This window comes from Microcaecilia unicolor, chromosome 14, assembly GCF_901765095.1.
Source record: "Microcaecilia unicolor chromosome 14, aMicUni1.1, whole genome shotgun sequence".
Lineage (NCBI taxonomy): Eukaryota > Metazoa > Chordata > Amphibia > Gymnophiona > Siphonopidae > Microcaecilia > Microcaecilia unicolor.
Window position 1 is genome coordinate 20,495,522 of NC_044044.1, and position 23,555 is coordinate 20,519,076.

General features: G+C 42.0%; 1 protein-coding gene and 12 non-coding genes across 13 annotated transcripts; 7 read left to right on the forward strand and 6 right to left on the reverse strand.

Moving 5' to 3' along the window:
* The first annotated feature begins 211 nt into the window (after window positions 1-211).
* Window positions 212-293, forward strand: TRNAL-AAG. The gene has a single exon. It is a non-coding gene; the product is annotated as a tRNA-Leu (tRNA).
* Window positions 294-1,505: 1,212 nt separating this feature from the next.
* TRNAI-AAU lies at window positions 1,506-1,579 on the forward strand. The gene has a single exon. It is a non-coding gene; the product is annotated as a tRNA-Ile (tRNA).
* Window positions 1,580-2,395: 816 nt separating this feature from the next.
* Window positions 2,396-2,467, forward strand: TRNAW-CCA. Its single transcript has one exon. It is a non-coding gene; the product is annotated as a tRNA-Trp (tRNA).
* A 952-nt stretch (window positions 2,468-3,419) lies between these two features.
* On the reverse strand, window positions 3,420-3,501 carry TRNAS-GCU. The gene has a single exon. It is a non-coding gene; the product is annotated as a tRNA-Ser (tRNA).
* Window positions 3,502-4,678: 1,177 nt separating this feature from the next.
* Window positions 4,679-4,752, reverse strand: TRNAN-GUU. Its single transcript has one exon. It is a non-coding gene; the product is annotated as a tRNA-Asn (tRNA).
* Window positions 4,753-9,154: 4,402 nt separating this feature from the next.
* TRNAS-GCU lies at window positions 9,155-9,236 on the reverse strand. The gene has a single exon. It is a non-coding gene; the product is annotated as a tRNA-Ser (tRNA).
* A 2,340-nt stretch (window positions 9,237-11,576) lies between these two features.
* Window positions 11,577-11,650, reverse strand: TRNAI-AAU. The gene has a single exon. It is a non-coding gene; the product is annotated as a tRNA-Ile (tRNA).
* Window positions 11,651-12,071: 421 nt separating this feature from the next.
* TRNAL-AAG lies at window positions 12,072-12,153 on the forward strand. Its single transcript has one exon. It is a non-coding gene; the product is annotated as a tRNA-Leu (tRNA).
* A 640-nt stretch (window positions 12,154-12,793) lies between these two features.
* On the forward strand, window positions 12,794-12,875 carry TRNAL-AAG. The gene has a single exon. It is a non-coding gene; the product is annotated as a tRNA-Leu (tRNA).
* Window positions 12,876-13,051: 176 nt separating this feature from the next.
* Window positions 13,052-13,123, reverse strand: TRNAG-UCC. Its single transcript has one exon. It is a non-coding gene; the product is annotated as a tRNA-Gly (tRNA).
* Window positions 13,124-14,544: 1,421 nt separating this feature from the next.
* TRNAI-UAU lies at window positions 14,545-14,639 on the forward strand. The gene is made up of 2 exons: window positions 14,545-14,582; window positions 14,604-14,639. It is a non-coding gene; the product is annotated as a tRNA-Ile (tRNA).
* Window positions 14,640-16,713: 2,074 nt separating this feature from the next.
* Window positions 16,714-16,785, reverse strand: TRNAP-UGG. The gene has a single exon. It is a non-coding gene; the product is annotated as a tRNA-Pro (tRNA).
* Window positions 16,786-17,209: 424 nt separating this feature from the next.
* SNAPC2 (small nuclear RNA activating complex polypeptide 2) lies at window positions 17,210-22,102 on the forward strand. The gene is made up of 5 exons (XM_030186946.1): window positions 17,210-17,446; window positions 18,973-19,089; window positions 19,304-19,372; window positions 19,881-20,226; window positions 20,913-22,102. The coding sequence occupies exons 1-5, from the start codon at window positions 17,255-17,257 to the stop codon at window positions 21,368-21,370; spliced, it is 1,182 nt and encodes a 393-aa protein (XP_030042806.1). The 5' UTR covers window positions 17,210-17,254; the 3' UTR covers window positions 21,371-22,102.
* Window positions 22,103-23,555: the final 1,453 nt, after the last annotated feature.

Here is a 23,555-nt window from a genome sequence, read left to right on the forward strand (position 1 = left end):
ACTGCTTAAATTTGCATGCATTATCTCTGATCATAGGTCTAATAGTGCCCCGCGCTGTTCCAGTACTAGTTTAGAGCACTGTTTGGAACTGCGCTGGGCTTTTGATCATCTGCCTGTAAGGAAGCAAAACCAAGCAATGCCAGAAATGGGACACGGTCATACATGATACACTTGAAACCTGAACAACCATGAACATGTTAAAACAAAGCGTGGTAGCATGGCCGAGCGGTCTAAGGCGCTGGATTAAGGCTCCAGTCTCTTCGGGGGCGTGGGTTCGAATCCCACTGCTGCCAAGTAGGACGTTTTTCCAGAAAACTGCTTGTGTTCTTTTACTCCTGTACAGTGCAGGCTGTCCTTATATCTAAATCCTGATCTGTTGTGCTTTGTATGTTTTCATTGCTGCTGTGCCCCACTCTTGTGGGTTTTCACTGATCAGCGCTGCGAATGATCCACTGATCAAATCATGGACACCCCAGAATATAATTAATCATCCCTCTTCAGTCAATTTAAATAATGCAATAGAATGCCTAATGCAGTTAAGCATGGTAATCTTACAGCATAAGGTGTTTTAACATGCACATCCTGAGCAGTAACTTTACTCACTATTTAATAAGAATTCAAATGCTTGGAAATGTTGTGCTAAAAAGTGAATAAAAGTTAAGATTAGCGCGTTTCCATGCAAAACCCATGTTAATGAGAAGTCCTACTGTTCCCCAATGCAGGGAGGTACATTGCATTTCAAATTGGGATGGGATGAGTTTTTGGATTTAGCTCAAAAGGTGAATTACATTCAGGTACAATAGGTCTTTTCCTGTCCCCTGAGGTCTTGCAGTCAATGGAGAGTTAAGTGACTTGTCAAAGTGCTTAATAACCATTTTTTTTTTAAATTCCTGGATTAGAGATCGATTAAAAGTGAAGTCGCTTTACTAGTGTCTACTGCTGTGCCAGAGTGGTAGAACCCAGCTGCTCCTCTGTGAGTTCTAGCGTGATTTACATATAACCCCCAACCAACTCCCTTATTACATACCATTTGCATGTTAAAAACATGAATACAGGAGCAGCAGAATATAAGATACATGGATGAGAAAGAGAGAATGACTGAAGAGCAAGTGAATCAAGCTTCCCATGCGCAAAGCTATCATAACAAGTAAGGAAAATAGATGTGGTTGTAAGTTAGGATGGAGCTCCAGAGCAATTTTATGTCTGTGTGAAGAAATGGCACGAGAGAGGGCGATCAGGAGACCTACAATCGTGTGCTCTAGAATAAGTGCCAATGTTAATGCACATTTTGAAGCTCAGTTTGCTAAGAACCAACAAATGAAAATCAGAAAACACAGTGGGTACACAGTGGTTTCAGTGGTGGAAAGGGGAAAAAAAAGAAGAGAAGAGAGTGAGGAAAAGAGGTTCAAGTTTCAAAACATCATAAACTGTTACACTAACTCTTATCTAAGTAATTAGAGTACACAAGAAATAATAATTTATTTGCACAATTTTGGAGCACCAATTGCCGGTTAGCTCAGTTGGTTAGAGCGTGGTGCTAATAACGTCAAGGTCGCGGGTTCGATCCCCGTACGGGCCAGCTCGTTTTTATTTCCAAAATGCGAATTAAGAAATAAACTTTTTGTTCATATCCTTTAAAGAGTATATTTATTAAAAGGTATTGCAACTCTGCTGCTTTCATTAACATTTTTCTTCTGTGGCAGCATTTCTTGGCCAAAGGGCTTAATTTTTTTGTTTATGCTTTATATTGATTTTTCTATGCCAGAGAATGTGGTAGGGGCAGTTAGCTTAGCAGAGTTTAAAGAAGTTTTGGACGGCTTCCCACTATTTCTGGGATAAGCAGTATAGAATGTTTTGTACTTTTTTGGGATCTTGCCAGGTATTTGTGACCTGGATTGGCCAATGTTGGAAACAGAATGGTGGGCTTGATGGACCTTTGGTCTATCCCGGTGTGACAATACGTATATACTTATGCATTGATAGAATTCTGCTCTGTGTTTTCAAGTTTAAGAATCCAGATCTACAAACACACAGACCTCTGTTTAAAATGTCAACTAGAAATCATTAGTAACAAATTCATTTATGCACTTATCAATGGAACTCTTGAACGATTTATCTAATGAGATCTGCTCTTCTATATGTTATTTTCATTTTTGAAAATTGGTGAAAAAAAAAATCACATTTATTTCCTAAATGTTTATAATAGGTTTTTCTATTTGTTTTACTAATAACTATATTATGCTGTCATTCCTAGCTATTGTACCAGTAATTCTTTTTGTTACTCTGCTTTAAACTTTATTAAGAGATGGATCATTAGTCTGTAACACTACATACAATTTCATTACTAACTTGAAGTCCATCCCTCATAAACTCAACACCAAACTATACAACTCAAGACCTCGTGGCGCAACGGTAGCGCGTCTGACTCCAGATCAGAAGGCTGCGTGTTCAAATCACGTCGGGGTCAAGACACTTTTCTTTCCACACCAAGTGATTCTCAACTAAAGGATTTAATCATAGTCCAGCAGTATTTTCCACGGGCAGCACAAACAAATGCATTTGTTAGGCTCTCTCTTTGTAGATTCAAAAAAAAGATTCCTTGCTTGGCTGAGTGTCACTGGGTGATAAATGTACTTTGTCAGGATTAGTTATACTGGACAGCCGAAAAAGATTTTTTAAAGTTTGGAAATCTAAATAGCAAGAGGAGGATGGTCATATCAGGATCAAAGGATAATTTAAGCTTTGCACTGTCGAGATTTTATCACTGCTAACATTAGAAAGCATTCTGTTTTGATGACAATGAAATAGAAGTTGTTTTACTATGTCCCTCTGTCCTTCCAAGTCTTCATAAATTCAGCATCTTGTAAGTACAATCATAGAAGATTTTTAATGGGTTCTAATGTTAAATACAAGAGGTGTTAATCTGGCAAAGACTACTATTTAGCGTTTTTAAAGTGACATGGGACCGTATATGTTTATTATATTAATAGAAGGGTAAATAAACCTTTGAATAAAAACAAATTTAAAAATAATTATTTAATTAAGGACAAACAATTTCTGTGAAATTCTAATGATCAAAAAATATTCCTCCCTAGTTTTCTCTGTGTCACATACTTGACCCTTGACACATCTTGAAATGGGAAGAGCCGCTCGTATCAATAAAACAAAATATTAAACTACTATCTCCCAAACAGATTAATAAATCTCTATTACCACTGTCTGGATAATGTTATGTTTTGCACTCTTTCCCTCTAATTTTCGTATCTTCTTCTACTGCACTCTCTCCCTTTTGCTTCTCCCATATAGCTAAAGATTCACTTATGGGCTAGGGAAAGGTAGGAGACTGAAAGCATTTCTTCAGACAGTATGATTAAGGTAACAGAACCTGATTAAAGTAGGGAAAAAAAGCCAAAAACCTTCGACGAGGATGGGATTCGAACCCACGCGTGCAGAGCACAATGGATTAGCAGTCCATCGCCTTAACCACTCGGCCACCTCGTCTTTTGATTTGGTGTATGAAAAGAAGCGAGAAAGAACATAGGAGGAACCTGCTAAACCTTTTGATATAAAGCAGAAAATCAAATTTTAAGTAAACTACTTTTGTACTCATATACAAAAGAAGAAGAAATTAAAAAGTACATGTTCTAAACATTGCACAGAAGTATGTTTGATTCAAAATGTTTGGTTAGGTTGTCTATGTGACTGAGTGGATAAAAGCAGCATCACCAGTGTCAAGGTGTGACCTGAATAAATGGAGTAATAGGTGGGTTAGTGAGGAAGAGTCTGCAGGTGTCACAAAACACCCAACACCCACCTGGGGGTTAACCCTGTGGTCTCCTAAAGGGTCTGTCCCAGCACGGCTCAGGCCTGCCTGCACCTGGGCACATGCTCCTCACTGTCATGTGCATCACTTTGAAATGTATCCACATTAAATTTCATCTGCCATTTGGATGCCCGGTCTTCCTGCAATTTTTCACAATCCATATGTGTTCTAACAACTGTGAAAAGTTTTGTGTCATCTGCAAATTCAATCACCTCACTTGTCCTTCCCATTTGAAGATCATTAATTGGTCATTTAATTCTATCCTCTGTTTTTTTGTCCATCAACCAATTCCTAGTCCAAACAGAACATTGCCTCCTATCCCATGGGTTTTTAATTTTCTTAGGAGTGAGTGACTTTGTCAAACTCTTTCTGAAAATCTAGATACCCTACATCCACTGGGTCACCTTTATCCACATGTTTTTTCATGCCTTCAAAAAAATGTAATTTCCCTGATCACCCCTGGATTCCTTTAAGGATTACATTGGCCATCCTTCAGTACATAAGTAATGCCACACCTGGAAAAGACCAAGGGTCCATCAGCCCAGCATCCTGTCCATGCAGCAGCCAAGTCTTCAAGTACTACAAGTAGTGAGAGGATTCATAAGGCTATAAATAAAATTTGAAGGAGAGTTCATCAGGGATTATTTGAGAATGGTCCTTCCAGAGCATGACTTACAAATTTTACATATTTAAGAAAGATAATGGAATGTCTATAAAGGGAATAAGATTGCTGATGTGGAAAGAAATTACTGAATGATTAAAAAGAAAAAAAAAACATCATTGGTAGAAATCTAAGGAAAAATAAAGTAATCCAACGCAAATAATGTTCAACTAAACGGAAGAAAAAGCTATGTACGTCCCTGGGTGGGCTCGAACCACCAACCTTTCGGTTAACAGCCGAACGCGCTAACCGATTGCGCCACAGAGACTGATATGCGGTTCTTTAAAAGGGGGAAGAAGAAATTTAATTACTAAAAAAATAAGTGATGACATTAAGTAGGACAGAGGGGACATGTAGCCCTAAGCGAAGAAAGAGAGAGAGAGAGAGAGAGAGAGAGAGAGAGAGAGAGAGAGAGAGAGAGAGAGAGAGAGAGAGAGAGAGAGAGGGGCAAAGGATAAGAAATAGAAAGAAGGAGGACCAGTGCCAAGGAGTATATGAAACAGAACCTTGCAATCTGAATCTGGGTGGAGACATCCCAATAACCTTCCCAAGCACTGCATACCCTTTAACCATCCAGCCATCACCACTACCGGTAAAAGATTAAGAAGGACTAAAAATATCCATCTTGCTCTCCAGATCTGTATTAAAAACCCCACGCTTTTGCACAGGGGTATGTTATCAGTAACTTTCTTCTAAAAGGCATGACCTAAATCCGAAATAAATAAAAATTAAGATGAGATGAAGGACATTGCTGCATATTTCAACGTGTGTGTAAATATCACCTTTTCTTTAAGCACTTTACTCTCTCCCCTCCCCCATTTTCGTTCCTTTTACTTTGGCAGCTACTTTTCTCCATCTTAATTGATTTCCAGGTCAGAAGTGTGTACTATTTTTCCGACTATTCAATAAATGGATTCTAACCAGAACCTTCTTATGGTGTGACCACAGCCCTGTAGGGATAATTTCTCCAAAAGGGTGAGTTTGGCACATGACGAGAATGAACCAACTCGGTTATGCTTGCTATGGGATCAACAAAGAACTCTCCAATAAAAAAGAGCTTAAATTAAACCATTAATAATGTAAAGTTGAGAACAAAAAATTGCCATACGATTAGGATAAAAGTGTACCGGAACTTTTAAGAGTTGGTCCTATTCAATACTTTGAATTAGATTTATTTTTTTTTATTTATGTGGTCAATAAAATGGTCCCATACAGTTCTGCTGAAATCACAAACATATCTCAAAAGTACTTAGGGAACTTGAAATATTGAGTATGCATAGACAGTATCACATCATAGCTTATGCTATGAGTTCATCTTGTTGGGCATGCTGGATGGACCACACAGGTCTTTACCTGCCGTCATCTACTATGTATGTATGTTACTATGTCAAGTGTATACGGAGCTGAGGGGAAGGAGGAGTTGATTTGCAGGTAAGGTAGTGAAATGTATGTCAAATATCCACGCTATTTCCCAAAACTATGCTAATAAGTTGGATTTTTTTTTACCATTATTTTGTTACGGGGGGGGGGGGGGGGGGGGGGGGAGGGGGAGCCAGATCATGTCTGAGAGGCTTCAGAAAAGAGCATGAGCCAGAAAAACCAAACGAACTCCGAGTACACCACCATGCATATGTACACACTCACAAATATAGGGGTATCCATGTATGTTTTGTATAAAGTCACTTTTTAACTGTTCCTCTATATACTATCCAATTGCATAGATCCAGGTTTCCAGGCTGCTCCGTCCTTAGGTTCTAGGAGAGCTGAGCTCTGGCTTTGCATCTCCATTTGATGGTGGAGGTGAGGGGTGCCCTGCTCTAGAGGACTTTCTGACAGTTCCAGCTGGTGGAGCTGCCCTGGTGTGTTATTCCTGGGCCAGATGAATCAAACGCTCAGCAAGCCAGGGGCTATAGGAAGGGGGTGGGGGGAGACAGGAAACCTAGGGGTGTCTAATGCCTGATGGCCTCAGTGCATCAGCTAAGGGGCTTTTCCAGGTCCATCACACTGCATCCTGGAAGCTGTACTTCTTGGTTTGTCCTAAACCACTGCAGAACTGGGCTCTCTGCATCCAGCCAAACCCTGGCCATCAGATGTTGGTCATCCATTCCTTCTGGTGCTCTCTTAGGTTCCCATCATTGCTGTTAAAGTTCCCCTGAGTGGATCCCTGTCACCACGCCAATAGTACTGCATAGCATAGCTAGAATGTGTCAGGTAATACCATACAGAGATATATCTTACTTTTCACCAGATGCCTTCCCTTCCTTTTCTGTTTCTTCTCTTCCTCACCCTCTTTCTCCTTTTAAAGGGAAGAAGAGAAGGCACAAGAGGAGATAGAAAAAGAATTAGTTTTCTCAGTTCATAAAGCGTAAAACAGGTACAAAAAATCAATTTGCTATTAATGACAGCTTAAACAGGAATATCTGAGTTAATACTGATTCCATTTTTCATTAACGTCACCCTGACACCATCACATTTCCTTCATTTTTGATCTGGTTCATAGAAACTTGATTTTTTAATCACAGGAGCTGTTTCCCTTGAAAATTGCAGAAAGACTTCTTTTTTAATTGAAAATGAAATAAAAGTCGTTTTATTTTATTCCATGGTCCTTTCTAGTTCTTGATAAATTCAGAATCTTCTAAGTAAAAATCATGGAATTTTTAATTGTCTATAATGCAAAATACAAGAAGGGGTTAATTAAGAAAAGACAAATTTATTAAGTGTTACCACAGCACCTACAATGCATGATCGCTGGATTTAGCTTACCTTTGTGTAGGGGCTCAAGGTGAGATACACTCACCTGTTTAGAATATAAGAACAGGGCTGGTGGTTGGGAGGTGGGGATAGTGCTGGGCAGACTTATAGGTCTGTGCCAGAGCCAGTGGTGGGAGGCGGGGTGGGGATAGTGCTGGGCAGACTTATACGGTCTGTGCCCTGAAAAAGACAGGTACAAATCAAGGTAAGGTATACACAAAAAATGGCACATGTGAGTTTATCTTGTTGGGCAGACTGGGTGGACCATGCAGGTCTTTTTCTGTCTGTTATCTACTATGTTACTATGGTCCATCTAGCCCAGTATCCTGTTTTTCTAACAGTGGCCAAGCCAGGTCACACGTACCTGGCAGAAACCCAAATTGTGGCAACACTCCATACTACAAATCCCAGGGCAAGCAGTTGCTTCCCATGTCTGTCTCAATAGCAGACTATGGACTTTTCCTCCAGGAATTTGTCCAAAGCTTTTTAAAACCCAGATACCACATCCTCCGGCAAAGAGTTCCAGAGCTTAACTATTTGTTGAGTGAAAAAATATTTCCTCCTATTTGTTTTAAAAGTATTTCCATGTAACTTCCTCAAATAAAGAAATCAATTTACTTCTACTCCACTCAGGAGTTGGTAAACCTCAATCATATCTCCCCTCATTCATCTCTTTTCCAAACTGAAGAGCCTTAACCTCTTTAGCCTTTCCTCATATGAGAGGAGCTCCATCTCGTTTATCACTTTGGTCACTCTTCTTTGAACCTTTTCTAATTCCACTATATCTTTTTTGAGATACGGTGACCAGAACTGAATGCAATACTTAAAGGAGTGGACGCACAATGGAGTGATACAAAGGCATTTCAGTCTTATTCACCATCCCTTTCCTAATAATTCCTAGCATCCTGTTTGCTCTTTTGGCCGCTGCCTCACACTGGGTCTCTATTTATAAATATGCTAAATAGCAACAGTCCCAGTACAGATCCCTGCCCCACTCCACCGTTCACCCTCCTCCATTGAGAGAAATGACCATTGAACCCTACCCTCTGTTTTATGTACAATAACCAATTGGTAATCCACAGCAGAACCTTGCCTCCAATCCCCATGACTCTAATTTTCTCAGGAGTCTCTCATGAGGAACTTTATCAAAAGCTTTTTTGAAAATCTAGATACACTACATCAACTGGCTCATCTTTATCCACATGTTTATTCATGCCTTCAAAGAAAAGAAGCAAATTGGTGAGGCAAGACATCCCTCATCTGAACCCATGCTGACTCTGTTCCCATTAAACCAGGTCTACCTGTTCTGTAATTTTATTCTTTATAATAGTTTCCACTATTTTGTTCAGCACCAATGTCAGGCTTACCAGTCTTTAGTTTCCTGGATCACCCCTAGAACCCTTTTTAAAAATGAACGTCACATTGGCCACCCTCCAGGTACTAGGGACGACTTTAATGACAGGTATTACTAACAGCAGATCAATTTCATGCTTGAGTTCTTTGAATACCTTTGGAAGGTTTATAATTTTATTCCTTACCTGAGACCATAGAGGGTTAAATGACTTGCCCAAGGAGTATCAGTGGAGTTTTAAAACCTTGGATTGTAGGCACCCCTCTACTCTGTTAGATTACTCTTCCTTTCTTTGGCTGAGTTTAGTTCCCTCTTCTTCCTAGTTAGAGATTCACTTATAGCTATCTATGCCATATGAAATCCTGTGTAATTTGTTTATTCACATTGTCACAGAGATCTAATTCCAGATGCCTATTTGCTTATAAGAAGCATTACATTTTACTCCTCCACAAACATCCTGGTCTGGAAGGAACAGCTAAAGAGAGACACAGCATAACAAGGATTTCCTCAGTCAATGTGATTAACATCTTATTGAACAGAGCCTGATTCAAGAGTGTAAAACAAAGCTCGACGAGGATGGGATTCGAACCCACGCGTGCAGAGCACAATGGATTAGCAGTCCATCGCCTTAACCACTCGGCCACCTCGTCTCAGGTTGGAAACACCTTTAAACTAGTCACCAAAGGTAAATGGCCAGAGTGCAGCACTTTCCAGACCTTCTTGGTTATGGTAGCTCCAATCCCAAAATGTCAGCCAGGAAGTCCCAGCAGCCATTTGGCTGAGGAAGTGGTAAGGACGGATTGACTGGGGATTGCTTAACCACCAAGAGATTAAAAAGAGAGGTCTAGGCAGAGCAAGGTAGGGTGGCACCACCAGACTGCCAGGACATTAACGATAGGCAAAGAGGGGTTCTTCGGGGTGGGTGGGAGGAGAGGCCCCTCCACCTAGACCCCCAGCAGGACAGAATCTTGCTAACAATAAACTAATCAGATGTACCACAATTTTTATAAAACTTTGTATACAGCCCAGACCTCCTCTGAGCTGATGCACCTTTACCAGGGGTGATGGAGGAAGACTTAGAGATCCCGAATACCCCATTATAATCTCAGAAAAGTACAGAATACTATTCAGAGCACAGCCCATTTAAAAACTCTGAGCCCCGATGGTCTACCATTGGAATTAGAAAAACAAATTCAGGGTCATAAAGAAGCATTACAGAAAGGCACATTTCCTAATACAATGAGGGGAGCAAGTTTCATCCATGTTTTAAAACCCAGCTGAGACCCTCATTTAACCAGTTCCTGTAGGCCCATATCACTTCTTTAATGTTGATATCAAACTATATGCTACAATATTAGCCATTAGGTTATTGGATATTGTTCCCCGCTTGGTAACATCCCATCAAGTGGGCTTTATAGCCATACTGGGTCAGACCAATAGTGCATCTAGCCCAGTATCTTGCTTCCAACAGTGGCCAATCCAGGTCACAAGTACCTGAGAGAAATCCAGTTAGTAGCAGCATTCCATGCTACCAATCCCAGGGCAAGCAGTGGCTTCCCCCATATCTCTCTCAATAACAGACAATGGACATTCCCTCCATGAATTTGTCCAAACCCTGTTTAAAAGCTAGATAGTTTCCTCACTGATACCACATCCTCCTGCAGTGAGTTCTACAGCTTAACTATTATTTGGGTGAAAAAGATATTTCCTCTTCTTCAACTACTCCCTTGCCCATCTCTACTACCTATCTCTTTTTAGTCTGTCTGTTATACTTAACTTTTATTTACTCTACCAATATTATGTAAGCCGCATTGAACCTGCTTTGAGTGGGAAAGTGCGGGGTACAAATGTAATAATAAACAGTGGGTACCAAGGGGAGGCGATGTGGGCGGTCCGCCCCGGGTGCACGCTGCTGGGGGAGTGCCGCAGCGCGCACCTGTCTGCTCCCAGTTCGCTACGCTCGCTAAATTCTCTCGTTCGCTGCAGCAGCTCCCTCCTTCTGCCCCGGAACAGGTTACTTCCTGTTCTGGGGCAGAGGGAGGGAGCTGCGAACTGGGAGCAGACAGGCGTGCGCTGCGGCACCCCCCCCAGCGGCGTGCACCCGGGGGGGGTGTCATTTTGCGGGGGGTTGACGCACTGCACCCGGGGGGGGGGCGCATTGGCGATCCGCCCTGGGTGCCGTCGAGGCAAGGAACGCCACTGATAATAAATAAATATAAATACATCTTAAAAATAGTACCATGTAACTTCATTGAGTGTTCCCTGGTCTTTCTACTTTCTGAAAGAGTGAAAAATTGATTCACTTCTGCTCATTCTACACCACTCAGGATTTTATAGACCTCAATCATATTCCCCCTCAGTTGTCTCTTCTCCAAGCTGAAGAGCCCTAATCTCTTTAGCCATTCCTCATATGGGAGGAGGTCCATCCTCGTTATCATTTTGGATGCTTTTCTTTACCTTTTCTAATTCCACTATATCTTTTCTGAGATAGGGTGACCAGAACTGACTCTCAAGGTTGAACCATTGAGCGATTCAGAGGAAAAGGGGTTAATGCAAATAAAAGGAAGAGTGAGAGTCAAGGTTAAAAAGGGGGGAAGACTTTCAGTGGAAAGTGGAATAGGTGGCTATAGGGTCTTGCCTAGCACATTCTAGTAAAGTGATGGGAAATCTCTTGGGGGAGAGAGAGTTAACAGCAATGATTTCACCAGTCGCCTAAAAGAAACATCTTGCACAAATTAATTTATGTGGCCATTCACTGTGTAACTGGAGAATAATTAATAATGGTCCTGCTCCTTGTCCTAATATACATAATTAGTACACTTACATAAAAACGAAAGTATTCCATAAGAAAGTAAGATACAGTATGCAACCAAGAGCAAAGAAAAGGGAACCGCAGGGAATAAAAAAAGACTGCATTTGAACAGGTAGATACCTTAATGCAAGACAATGAAAAAAACCAAAATATATATATAGAAAAGCTAAAAGTAACATGGCCCGTACGGGGATCGAACCCGCGACCTTGGCGTTATTAGCACCACGCTCTAACCAACTGAGCTAACCGGCCAACTATACATAAATTCCAGAAAATGAGTAACCAAACCAAAATGCAAATCTCTCGGTAACGTACAGAGTCCAAATCTCTACTTAAAAATGATCGGAAACTTAATCCACAATGCGATATTATGCATCAGTTTTTAAACCACCTAAATCGATCAAAATGTAAAGCTGAAGCAGAATAGTGAATACTATATGGCTTCCGTCAGGCACTTAAAGTAAACGGGTAACTTTGCAATTCCTGTGTATAGGGCAGAGACAAACCGAGCGCTGGTTCGATATTGATGTTCTTGAGAGGTTCAGTTAATCTGCTTGTGATTCTTTAAAGGAAGTACTTACATTAAACACAGTATTAATAATAGCAAACAGAAGTGTTAGATCACGTATATTTATCAGCTCTAAAGAATACACGTAAACGATAAATGGGAACTGGTAGCGTGGCCGAGCGGTCTAAGGCGCTGGATTAAGGCTCCAGTCTCTTCGGGGGCGTGGGTTCGAATCCCACCGCTGCCAAACTCCCACCTTTTTCTTACCTAAAATCTTTTTTTTTTTAATCTTTCTTTTAAAACATATTAATGATGATACATTTATAAGTAGAGCAGACATTGTTTATGTATAAATACCTGAGTAGGCGAGTTTCTAAGAATCTTTTTCACTAGGTTGTCATATGGTAATAACTGGAATGTATCTGTGGTTTACTCACTTTCACTCTCACAAAGTCTAAGAGAATTTTTGCTGGCATTATTAATGGAAATTTATTAATGTCCTTGACAGGTAGATTTTTTTTTAGCACATGTTAATTTAAACAAAACAGTAACAAGAATTAAAGGTAGGCAGAAAAATACCTCAGAGAGCTCAGAAGGAACAAAAACAATAACTTACCTCCATTATGGATCAGTTCTCTACCACTGGTCAATTAAAAAAAAAAAACTATATCCAGGTGCTCATATTTTAAGTTTTTTTTTTCTTTTTAAAGCATTTTATTAAAAATGTGCAACTGGAAATGGGAAGGGTTTAGTTTTTAGTAGACTAATGGTAGAGAAGTGACTCCATATAGAGTTAATAAGTTATTGCATTTATTGCATGTGACATCACTGAGGTCTTTTTTTTAATTAGCTCATTGTAAACGTGCTATCTCCAATACTAATACTAAGGTAGCGTGGCCGAGCGGTCTAAGGCGCTGGATTAAGGCTCCAGTCTCTTCGGGGGCGTGGGTTCGAATCCCACCGCTGCCAAATAGTTGCTTTTATCATCTTTCTGTGAAAACTTTTTTTTTTCATTAAAGAAAATTACTTAAAAATATATTCCTTATGCACTAGTAAATGGAACTTCATTATTTATGTCTAAATACCTCACAATTTTGCATATATTAAATAAGGATTTTATAATGCAAAAAATAAATAATAAATTCTGCGTTGGCCGGGAATCGAACCCGGGTCAACTGCTTGGAAGGCAGCTATGCTCACCACTATACCACCAACGCCTGTCGAGTGCTCTTGGAAAATTCATTCTATTAGAGCCTTCTATGTGAAATGTGGTTTCCATTTATTAAACGGTTTTCATTCACCTCTCATAACCATTCCTTATTACCAAAAAAAAAGTACAAATCTCAAATGCAAATCTTTCATTCACAGCAGAATGTAGCGGCTATGATGCTCGTTAAAGACACTCTTAGGAAATTTAAATATCAATAGGGAAACATGGTGTGCAGATGAAAAACACATATAAAAACACATTGTTCAAAAGCTGACCTAGTAAAAAAAAAAATGAAAATAGATTCTCAAAAGATAAGAAACTTGCATTACTCCAGTGGTAGGGACAAAAAATAGTTTAGGAACTTTAAAAAGTGAGATAGAACAAACACACAGCATTATTGGAAATAAACGAATACTAATTTAAAAAAAAAGGAAGGGCAGTGCAAATTAACCCATAACAGCAGAGGGCTTTCAAAATGTTTGGAGTGACTTCTATGGGGGTCATGGTTAAACTCAAATTTCCTTCTGCATTGAAGTTACCACTAAAATTAGTGATCGTGTGAATTGCCTCGTCTTTGGCCAATGATGGCAACATCTTCAGAACAATGTCGTTTAAATCCCCGTGCAGAGACGAGAAACCACCACTGTTAGAAACTGCCCCCCCCCCCCCCCCTGTCACAGGGTTGTATGGTGGAAATGGCAGAGGTCCCTCTTACCCATCATCTCAATTGTCAGGACAGTTCACTGTGTCTATCCACACAATATCTTGAGCCACTGTACTGCTATTTTATATAGATGGTAAACAAGTATAATAATATTAATTTAATTGATCAAATATTAATCTATGTCCATTTAAACCAATGGTCTCCAATTGTTCTCCTACCTCACACTAACATTATCGGCTTTTGCCTGACCTAGAATGTAAACCACACTGAACTCTGGAAAGGGGATACTAGCAGTATACAAGTTTTGATTTGATAAATTCAGCCAAGAAAACACTGATTGCACTCAATATTTTTTTTCTTTAGACAAACAAAAACACAGCCACAAATTGTAGATTGCAATCAGGCTGCAACAGACTTCTTGCACTGACAGGTACACTTTTTTTGTGTGCAATTATCATAATATAAACAGAAGAATAACTTATATGCACCCTGATGTACCTATTCCATCTTAATATTTATGAGTACAATTATAACAAATTAAGTAATTTTTAAAATTAGTTACACTTTTTTTTCTATAGAGGTTGTTATATTTTTTGTGGGTAATTTTACTTTCCGCCTAATAGCATGATTTTGCCTTTTGTTGGAAGAAGTGGTCATCAAAGCGCGTGCACAAGACAACAGCATCCAAAACAATTAGAAGCAGTCATGCAAGATTTAAGACCTATCTTAGGAATAGTCAGGCGCAAGGATCTTTTTCTAACGGTGCTCCAGTGGCGCAATCGGTTAGCGCGCGGTACTTATATAGCAGTACTTGCCGAAAGTCATGCCGAGGTTGTGAGTTCGAGCCTCACCTGGAGCATTGCCTTTTTTAAACTCGTATCTGATTTTACAAATGTGCTGCGAAATTAATGGACTAATAAACAAATTGTTTTCTTATGCAATGGCTACTGGGTCTGTGATCCTTGAAATCCAACCTTCTCTTAACACACACACAGATTACTATAGAATTCCATTTATCCTCAGGTGCTAAACATCTATATGGAACATAAGAATAGCCATACTGGGTCAGACCAATGGTCCATCTAGCCCAGTATCCTGCTTACAACAGTGGCCAACCAAAGTCACAGATGTTTGAATATGATTAGTCAATGGATGAAGGTCAATTGGATAAAACTGAATATGAAGACAACACATAGTAACATAGTAAATGACGGCAGATAAAGACCTGTATGGTCAGTCTGTCCAACAACACAGGTTATGATTTCACTAAGTCCTGCTTAATTGCTGATGCTGACATACCAACCGTGTAGAAAATTAGGTGTTATGTTGGATCCTGCACTTGCCATGTAGACTTATTAACTGCTGACATTTTTTAGATGGTGATATAGAGTACTATAGTACCTTTGATTAATGTCCTATGCCGCTCACCTATGTTGGCACATATCAAACATGACTTCATGGCTCTGGGTCAGAGGGTAAAGCACTCAGGTGCACAGGCAGTGTTCTCATTGATCCTGTTGAATGTAAAGGCCGACCCAGGGAAGCTTGCATCATGGAGCTGAATGTGTGGCTTTGTGGATGGTGCCAACATGAGTGCTTTGGTTTCCTAGACCATGGGATGATTTTCCAAGAGCTACTGGGTGGTGATGGGGTCCATCTTTCAAGGAAGGGATGAAGTACTTTCAGTAACAGACTAGCTAAAGTACTAAAGAGGGCTTTAAACTAAATTTGCTGGGGGATGGGTGAGAAAAGCCCCAAAGTGACTAATAACCCTCAGGAAGGTAAGACATCAAATACCCTTATAGAAAAGGGAAACGAGAGTAACATCTGGAGCAGTGGCATTCCTAGGGTGGCTGACACCTGGGACGGACTGCCGATGTGCCCCCCCCCAGGGTGCAGCATGACCCCCCTGGCGAAAGGACACCCCCTGGGTGCATTTTTACCTGTTGGCTTTGCTTGTTCCATGCTCCCTCTGCCCTGGAACGGGAAGTAACCTGTTCCGGGGCAGAGGGAGCACCCCACCCCACCGCTCCCCCCTTGGTACGCCACTGATCTGGAGAGCCTTGTATACCAATGCTTGTAGTATGGGAAAGAAATTTCTAGATCTAGAGGATGCAATGATAGAAGCCAACTTGGATTCAGTGTTGGTCACGGAGATGAGGTTCACGGAGAGTTATGACTGGGATATAGTTATATCTGGCTATAATCTATTCAGAAAGGACAGGATAGGAAAAAAGGGCAGAGGAGTAGCATTATGTGTTAAAAATAATATTAAAGTGACAGAACTGCAGGACGTATGGGGTAAGGAAGAAGTGCTGTGGGATAAACTGGTAAGAGGGAAGGAAAAATGTATTTACATTGGTGTAATATACAGGTCACCTTCACAGTCAGAAGAAATGGCCGGAGACTTAAATTGAAGACATCCACACAGTGGCGTTCCTAGCGTGGATGGCACCTGGGGCGGATCGCCGATGCACCCCCCCCCCCCCCCCCCCCCGGGTGCACACATTTCTATAGCACTACCAGTAGTACCCAGTGCTTCACAATTGAACATGAAGAAGAGACAGTCCCTGCTCAAGAGAGCTTTCAATCTAATTTAGGACAGACAGACAGGAGAAGTAAGGGTAGGACAGACAAATAGGACACATAGGGATAAGGGTCTATTGAAGAGAGGAAGACAAGATAAAGGTTACGAACAAGTGAAAAGTAACATCAAACAGGTGGGCCTTTAGCCCGGATTTGAAGACGGCCAGTGGAGCTTGTTAGAATCACCAGCAATACCGCTCACACACTGCTGTCATCTTGACTCCTCCTCAGTAAAATGATGTGTTGTACATATTTGCGTTTACAGAGCTCAGATTTATTATGCTTAGAAAAAAAAAAAAAAAGAATTTGAAATTAATCTGAAGAGGGAGGAAAAACAAAAATCCAACGGGCTCGTCCGGGATTTGAACCCGGGACCTCTCGCACCCAAAGCGAGAATCATACCCCTAGACCAACGAGCCAACTTGAAAGAAACCTCTGCAGAAATTTCTAAGAGCATTCTCTCTTGCTTATAGTCCTACTTCCGCAGACTCAGGATTAACAGAGCTCCCTACTCTCTTTTCTCACTTATGCGCGCATTAGATCTTCCGCAAAAGTTCAAACGTTTACAGACAGGTAAAGGTGGGGTTTGGGGTGCGCGCCTCCGTGTTTTGCTGTTTTTTTGTGTGTGGTTAAAAAACATAATGCAAAAGGATGGAATGACAGGGTAATAGAAGATGATATCTTATTTAGAGGGGGGGGGGGGGAAAGACTAGAGACGCTCTATATTATCATTATTCCGTCGGCTTCTTTCTCTCTCTCGCCCCGCCCCCTCCCAGGCTCCGCCTTTCCCTCGTTCTGGAACGTCCGCGCGCCGGCTTCCGTCCTTTCCCGTGACGTCACCGAACGGAAGCGGAAGCTTTAGCCTCCAGGGTCAGGAGGAGGAGGAGGATGAAGCCCCCCGCCAGGACCCGTTCCGCGCCGCTGCGTTACGAGGAGGAGAGCGGCTGCCGGGCCCGGGTGTCTCCCTGGAGGCCCAGGGAGAAGCTGCTCCTGCTCAGGGCCCTGAAGGAACAGAGGCAGCGGAAGGAGCCCGACGTCCAGGCCCTTCAGGCGCTGCTGCCGCACAAGAGCCAGGCCCAGGTCTGTGGCGCTCTGTTTGTGGCCTGGCCGCTCTGCGGGAGCCCCCCCCCCTTATCTTTCAGTGGGGGAGGGGGACACCCTTATCTTTCAGTGGGGGAGGGGGACACCCTTATCTTTCAGAGGGGGAGGGGGACACCCTTATCTTTCAGAGGGGGAGGGGGACACCCTTATCTTTCAGTGGGGGGAGGGGGACACCCTTATCTTTCAGAGGGGGAGGGGGACACCCTTATCTTTCAGAGGGGGAGGGGGACACCCTTATCCTTCAGTGGGGGAGGGGGAGAGAGACACCCTTATCCTTCAGTGGGGAGGGGGAGGGGGAGAGAGACACCCTTATCTTTCAGTGGGGGGAGGGAGGGGGAGAGAGACACCCTTATCTTTCAGTGGGGGGGGGGGGAGGAGGAGGGAACCCCTTATCTTTCAGTGGGGGGGAGGAGGACCCCCTTATCTTTCAGTGGGGGGGGGGGGGACCCACCCCACCCCACCCCACCCCACCCCACCCCACCCACCGCTTGACAGCCTGGCGTGTGTTTATTTGATCAGAGTTTTTAATTTTTAGAAATGTTTTATTAAATTTTACTAACAGGGGTAGGAAATACAAATTACAAGTGACCTTATTTGTTAAACTGTACAGCACTGCGTAACCCTAGTAGTGCTTTAGAAATGTTAAGTAGTAGTAATCACACCAAAGAATATCAGTAGACCGATAACAGAGGGAGGGGGGTAGGGGGGGAAACAATTTGTGAATGCATTCAAAGCAAAACCTGCAATTTACACTCAAGTACGATGAAAAACTCTTGTTTAAAGAAAGATAGGTTGTTAAAGGCAGCCACACGTTAACAATATATAAGGAATTTCGAACTTTGAGGGCTAAAGATAGCTCAGATTTGATAAGAGTTTTGATATCTTGCCTTTCCAAGTAAAGACAGGCGGCGAGTAAAGCAAATCTCTCTTATTCGCTTGTTCCTTCTTTATTCTTCCGCCCTGCCCACCTTAATCTTACCTTTAGATAGCACAGCCCTTGAACTTGAGCAGTCGTTTCCACCCACAACAAAATTGGTCTTTGCTTTCATTCTTCCCTAGTTAGTTAGATCGATCTCTACTCTTCTTCATCTCCTCATCCCCCCTCCTCGACCTCTTCCTTACTCTCCTTCCCCTGGATCATCTCAGTTTTTGTCTCTGTTTCCCAGATGATCTGTTTATGAGGGAAGGTGCTTCTACATCCTGGCTATTATGTTCAGCTTTGGTGCCACCAGTGCAATAAGAACCATGTGGTGTAGATGTTTTGTGTTCTGCATATTTAAGAATGAGGAGCCCACCTCGTGCTTAGCAATCCGTGCCAATCATTTCCTTTCAAGTGAACCTGGGAGCTGGGATGAGAGTTTGAGCATCCCTTTCACGTCCTGGGGTAGGGAAGGAGAGAATTACCCATCTCCAGGCTGATGGCTACCTGTCAAAGAGCATCCAGGAATAGTCCCTGGAAATCGGGAATAGCAGTTTTAGCAGTATGTGTGTGCTCTGTTTTTCAGATTGTGGGTTTCATTCACCTGCTGAAGGGCCGGGTTGCACGGGAAGCTGTGCAGAAAGATTACCGATGCCAGCAAGAGAAGAGATTCAAAGAGACCCAGGTCCTGGCACCTATCGAGGTACTCTTAAATTAAGTGTGGGGTTAGGGGGGCTAGGAGTTTTGTATGCTACTTCATGTGGCATGGGAATGTGCTGCAGTCCATCACCATTGGGGTCTCTCTAATGATCTGTCCTTTCCTACTGTTCCTCTCCTCACACTCCACCACAAGGTCTGTATTGTTAATTTGTGTTGGTTTGCTTCCCTAATACCTTGACCTGGGACATCTTTTTCAGGTGTGGACCGAACTGGCTGAAAAAGTGTCCTTTAACCTTGAAGATGCAATAACAGCAGCATTTTCTCAGGTAAGCAAATGGCAGTCTTCCTCAAGAGCTCTGTCTGAGCCAAGATTGTTATACAGGGGTTCATGTTGCTGTCGGTCATCTTTCAATTCAATAGCATACTGACTAGCCCAGTTCCAATCCCCTGACTTGGCCAGCAGATTAAAGTGTGTTCTGTGAGAGTCAAAGAAACAGAAAGACTGGGCAAAAGGGACCTTAACTGACGTTGGGCAGCGAGGGCACGCTGTGAACTTCAGAAAAGCTATGGCCGCTTGTATCTATTTTGTAGTCTGTTAACTTGGTAGCATGTACAAAAGTAGATCTGACAACCAATTTCTTATCGGTTGGAATTTGCAAGCTCAGTTCACAGGAAATATTGTCTCATTCCTCTTGATTCAAATTCTAAACTACAAAAGATTAGATTTCACTCTTTTTTTTCTTGCCTTATGCAAGAACACTTGTATTCTCTCACAGCATAGCATTAGATGTGTAGAGATCATGCACAAAAACTGCCTTTTCTTTTCGTTCCAAGATTCTAACCATAGCAGCCACCGAGCCTATCAGCTTACTTCACTCTGTGCCAAGCAAGCCGACAAGGACCACAGGAAAGAAGATTATTAACAGTTCTGCTGCGCGCTGTCCAGGTGATTCTTCATCGCCTTTATCTCGTAACATTCCAGAGCCTACCACAAGCTCCCATGAGGCCAAAGATGCCGGGGTGTCTGGTACCTCTCAGTCCCAGGAAGCTGTTTCAGCCACTGCGGAGGAGGAGATAACAAGTCCAGGATCGGAGGAATTTAATGTGGACTTTGAGAAAATCTATAAATATTTGTCAGCGTTGACCCGAGGGGGGAAAATGCCAGAGCTTTCCAGCTGTGGTAAGTTGGAAGATTGGAAACCAAGGAGCCTCTCAGTGTGAAGGGTGTCGGATCAACATTCAGCAGATTTATGCTGGGTAGTTACATAGATCAAGGAAAGATTTTTAAGTGGATGTCAGAATGAGTAGGTGGGTTGATGTGAAGAAGTGGGGTTAGAGATCGGGTGTTACGTATAAAGGTTGGGTGTTCTCCGACAACTGGTAGGGGACATGCAGACACACCACATAGTATGGCTGCATTATTCTGCTGTCTACAGAGAACCCCCGTTACAGGTAAATAACTCTGCTTCCTCTGCCCACAAATGGGGGGATGCAGGTAATGGTGGCTGCATTCTCATGCGGTCTACACAGAGCCCCCCCCACCCCCCCATTATTTGTAGATCAGTAGTGAGATGGTCGGAAGGGTAGTCTGCTAGTGAAATGAAAGATGGTCAAGTGACTTGATGAAGATTAGATAATTCCTTTCATAGATAGTGGATGGATGAGCTGCAGATAGATACAAAGCTGCTTTAGGTATGATTAGGAGTGTTATGTTAATCTACGAATGAGCTAGAGGGTTGTGATATATGGTTAAGAATGGTGATTACACCTTGGACAGCGCTCAGTCCCAAGTACAAAGTACATTTTTATTATGTTGGTGGAATACATTATTTTCCTTTCTTCCTCTCTCCTTTCTTCCCATACCAGAGTCCGCAGTCATATTGGATCTGCTCATGTCTCTCCCTGATGAACTGATCCAACTGGATTGTGCCAGCCTCAGGACCCATATGTACCAGTCCTTCAACCAGCTGAACGCACCGTGGCCTAGGCAGGAAGGGCCTGAAACAGGCCCGGGACAAGAAGAATCTGCTAGTACAATCCCACCTGTAGACTCTCCTCGGGATTCATACCCTGGTGGGAACCCAGACATCATCGCTGAAGACCAGATTAAAAGCAATGAGCAAGGAAGGGACTGCACCTCTGAAGGGGAGAAACAAAACAGAGCACCCATCAGCCTGTCAGCAAACCAGATTTGCACAGAAAGCACAAGAATTCAGAACAAGGGCTCACAGTGGAAGGAGCTTGGTGTCTGTCCTCTGAACTCCTTTCTTATTCCTATAAAACTCTTGTCTCAAACAGTGAAAAATGAAGCTTACAAAATTTAACTATTGTACCTCTTCCATTTTGCATTCATTTTCTCCCTCGCGTTCCACACTAATGGAGCTCTATTTTAAAGCAGGACTTTTGTGTAAAGTTAAATAAAAGGTTTGAGGGAGACAAGTGACTTCTACTTTTTCAGTGTGACGCCCAGTTCCCTGCCCATGGTGGGTCATTTAGTTCTGCCCAACTGTATGCAAAGTTGCATTTCCAAACTGCCTTCTGGAAGAGAGACTGGGATTCAAATCACATTTTGGGGGTTGGCCTCACATAGTCCCAGAGTTGGGCAGGTTTCAGCGCAAGAGTATTAGGTGACTCCTGGAAGAACACTCACCCCCCCCCACCCCACCTCAATCAAACACTTGCACAACTTAATTTTTGAAAATGGATATTATACATTTGCTTTGTATATCGGACACTTTTTTTTTTTCTGTCATCTATGCTTAAAAAAGAAATTGTTTTGTTACACACAGCTTCTATTTTTGATCTCCACTGCCACCCCATAGCTCTGTTGAGCTTCTGGCATAACTTGTATCCTGAGATATCTTTCTGGAAGGGAGGAGCAGTGCACTATGGGGAGTTTATTAATCCGTTTCAGAGACTTCTATATTTTACAGGCTGCTCTGAACGGAGAATGCAGCTTGTCTTGAAAGAATTGCCTTTTTACCTAATTCAGTTAATATGTTTCCTGGCTATTTTGTGTGGTATATCAAGTGTAAATAAAGAAGGTCTGATCTCTGCTGTCCTCCAATATGGTCTATATTTCCACCTATCTTAAATAATCAGGATTCATGTACAAAATTGAATGAGAGTTTAGTTATCTCTATGGCTATGAGGCATTTTTGGTGAGAGGATAGAATGTTTATACGTAAAAGACTTTTTCTAGTCCACCAAATGAAAACCCAAAAAACGCTAATGGGACAAAGTCAACATGGGTTTTGCCAAGGTAAGTCTTGTCTCGCCAGTCTGCTAGATATTTTTTTTGAGGTGTGATGAATGGTTGAAGGTGAACCAGTTTATATATTGTATCTGGATTTTCAAAAAACTTTTGAAAAAATCCCTCGTGAGAGACTTCTCAGGAAATTTTAAAAGCTGTAAGATATGATGAAAGGCTAAAGCGGCTAGGGCTCTTCAGCTTGGAGAAAAGCTGGCTGAGGGGAGATATGATAGAGGTCTATAAAATGAGTGGAGTGGAACAGGTAGACATGAATCGCTTGTTTACTCTCCAAAAATGCTAGGACTGGGGACATGCAGTGAAGCTACAAAGCAGTAAATTGAAAACGTATTGGAGAAAATATGTCTTCATTCAACGTGTAATTAAACTGGAATTTGTTGTCAGAGAATGTAGTAAAAGCAGTTAGCTTAGCGGGGTTTAAAAAAGATTTGGCTAGCTTCCTAAAAGAAAAGTCCATAAGCCATTATTAAAATGATCTTGGGGAAAATCCGCTTCTTATTTCTAAGGTAAGCAGCATAAAATATATTGTACTGTTTTGGGATCTTGCCAGGTACTTGTAACCTGGCTTGGCCATGGCTGAAAACAGGATCCTGGGCTTGATGGACCTTTGCTCTGTCTCACTATCAATACTTATATGTTCTTATGAGGCAATGTTCTGTTTTGAGTTGGGAACTGGTTGTAAGATACAAAATGGACAGTAGAGTTAAATAGGCAATTCTCAGTAGAGGAAGGTGAATAGTGGAATACCACAGGGATCTGTACTGAGACCAGTGGTTTTTTTAACATATTTATAAATTTGTTACATTTGTATCCCTCCTTTTCCCACTTATTAGTAGGCTCAAAGTGGCTTACATAGTTCCGGAGAGGTGGTTACAGACTCCGCTGTGAACAAATACAGTATAGGGGTACTATTACAGTGACAAATACAGTGGGGTGATTCAGACAAAGGGTGTGATCATGCGTTGGGGTTGGAAACTGTTTCCTGATTAAAATGCCATATTTCGTTATTTATGTCAGATACTGTGGGCTGTGCCTTCTCGAACAGGTGAGTTTTTAGGGTTTTTTTTTTCCGGAATTCTAGATGATTGTACAGACTGGTCCAGTTCCAATCTCCTGACTTGGGTTGATCAATGCTGGAAACAGAATACTAGGCTTGATGGACCTTCAGTCTGTCCCAGTACGGTAAGGCTTCATCTGGAAATGGGAATGAAGAGGGAGGTAATCGAATTTGTAGATAA

Excerpts from the sequence above, each read along its gene's own strand:
- SNAPC2 (XM_030186946.1), top strand. The coding sequence starts at position 17,255 with ATGAAGCCCCCCGCCAGGACCCGTTCCGCGCCGCTGCGTTACGAGGAG. Across the intron at positions 19,090-19,303 it reads AGGTCCTGGCACCTATCGAG|GTGTGGACCGAACTGGCTGA; the intron begins GTACTCTTAAAT and ends CATCTTTTTCAG. Across the intron at positions 19,373-19,880 it reads TAACAGCAGCATTTTCTCAG|ATTCTAACCATAGCAGCCAC; the intron begins GTAAGCAAATGG and ends TTTCGTTCCAAG.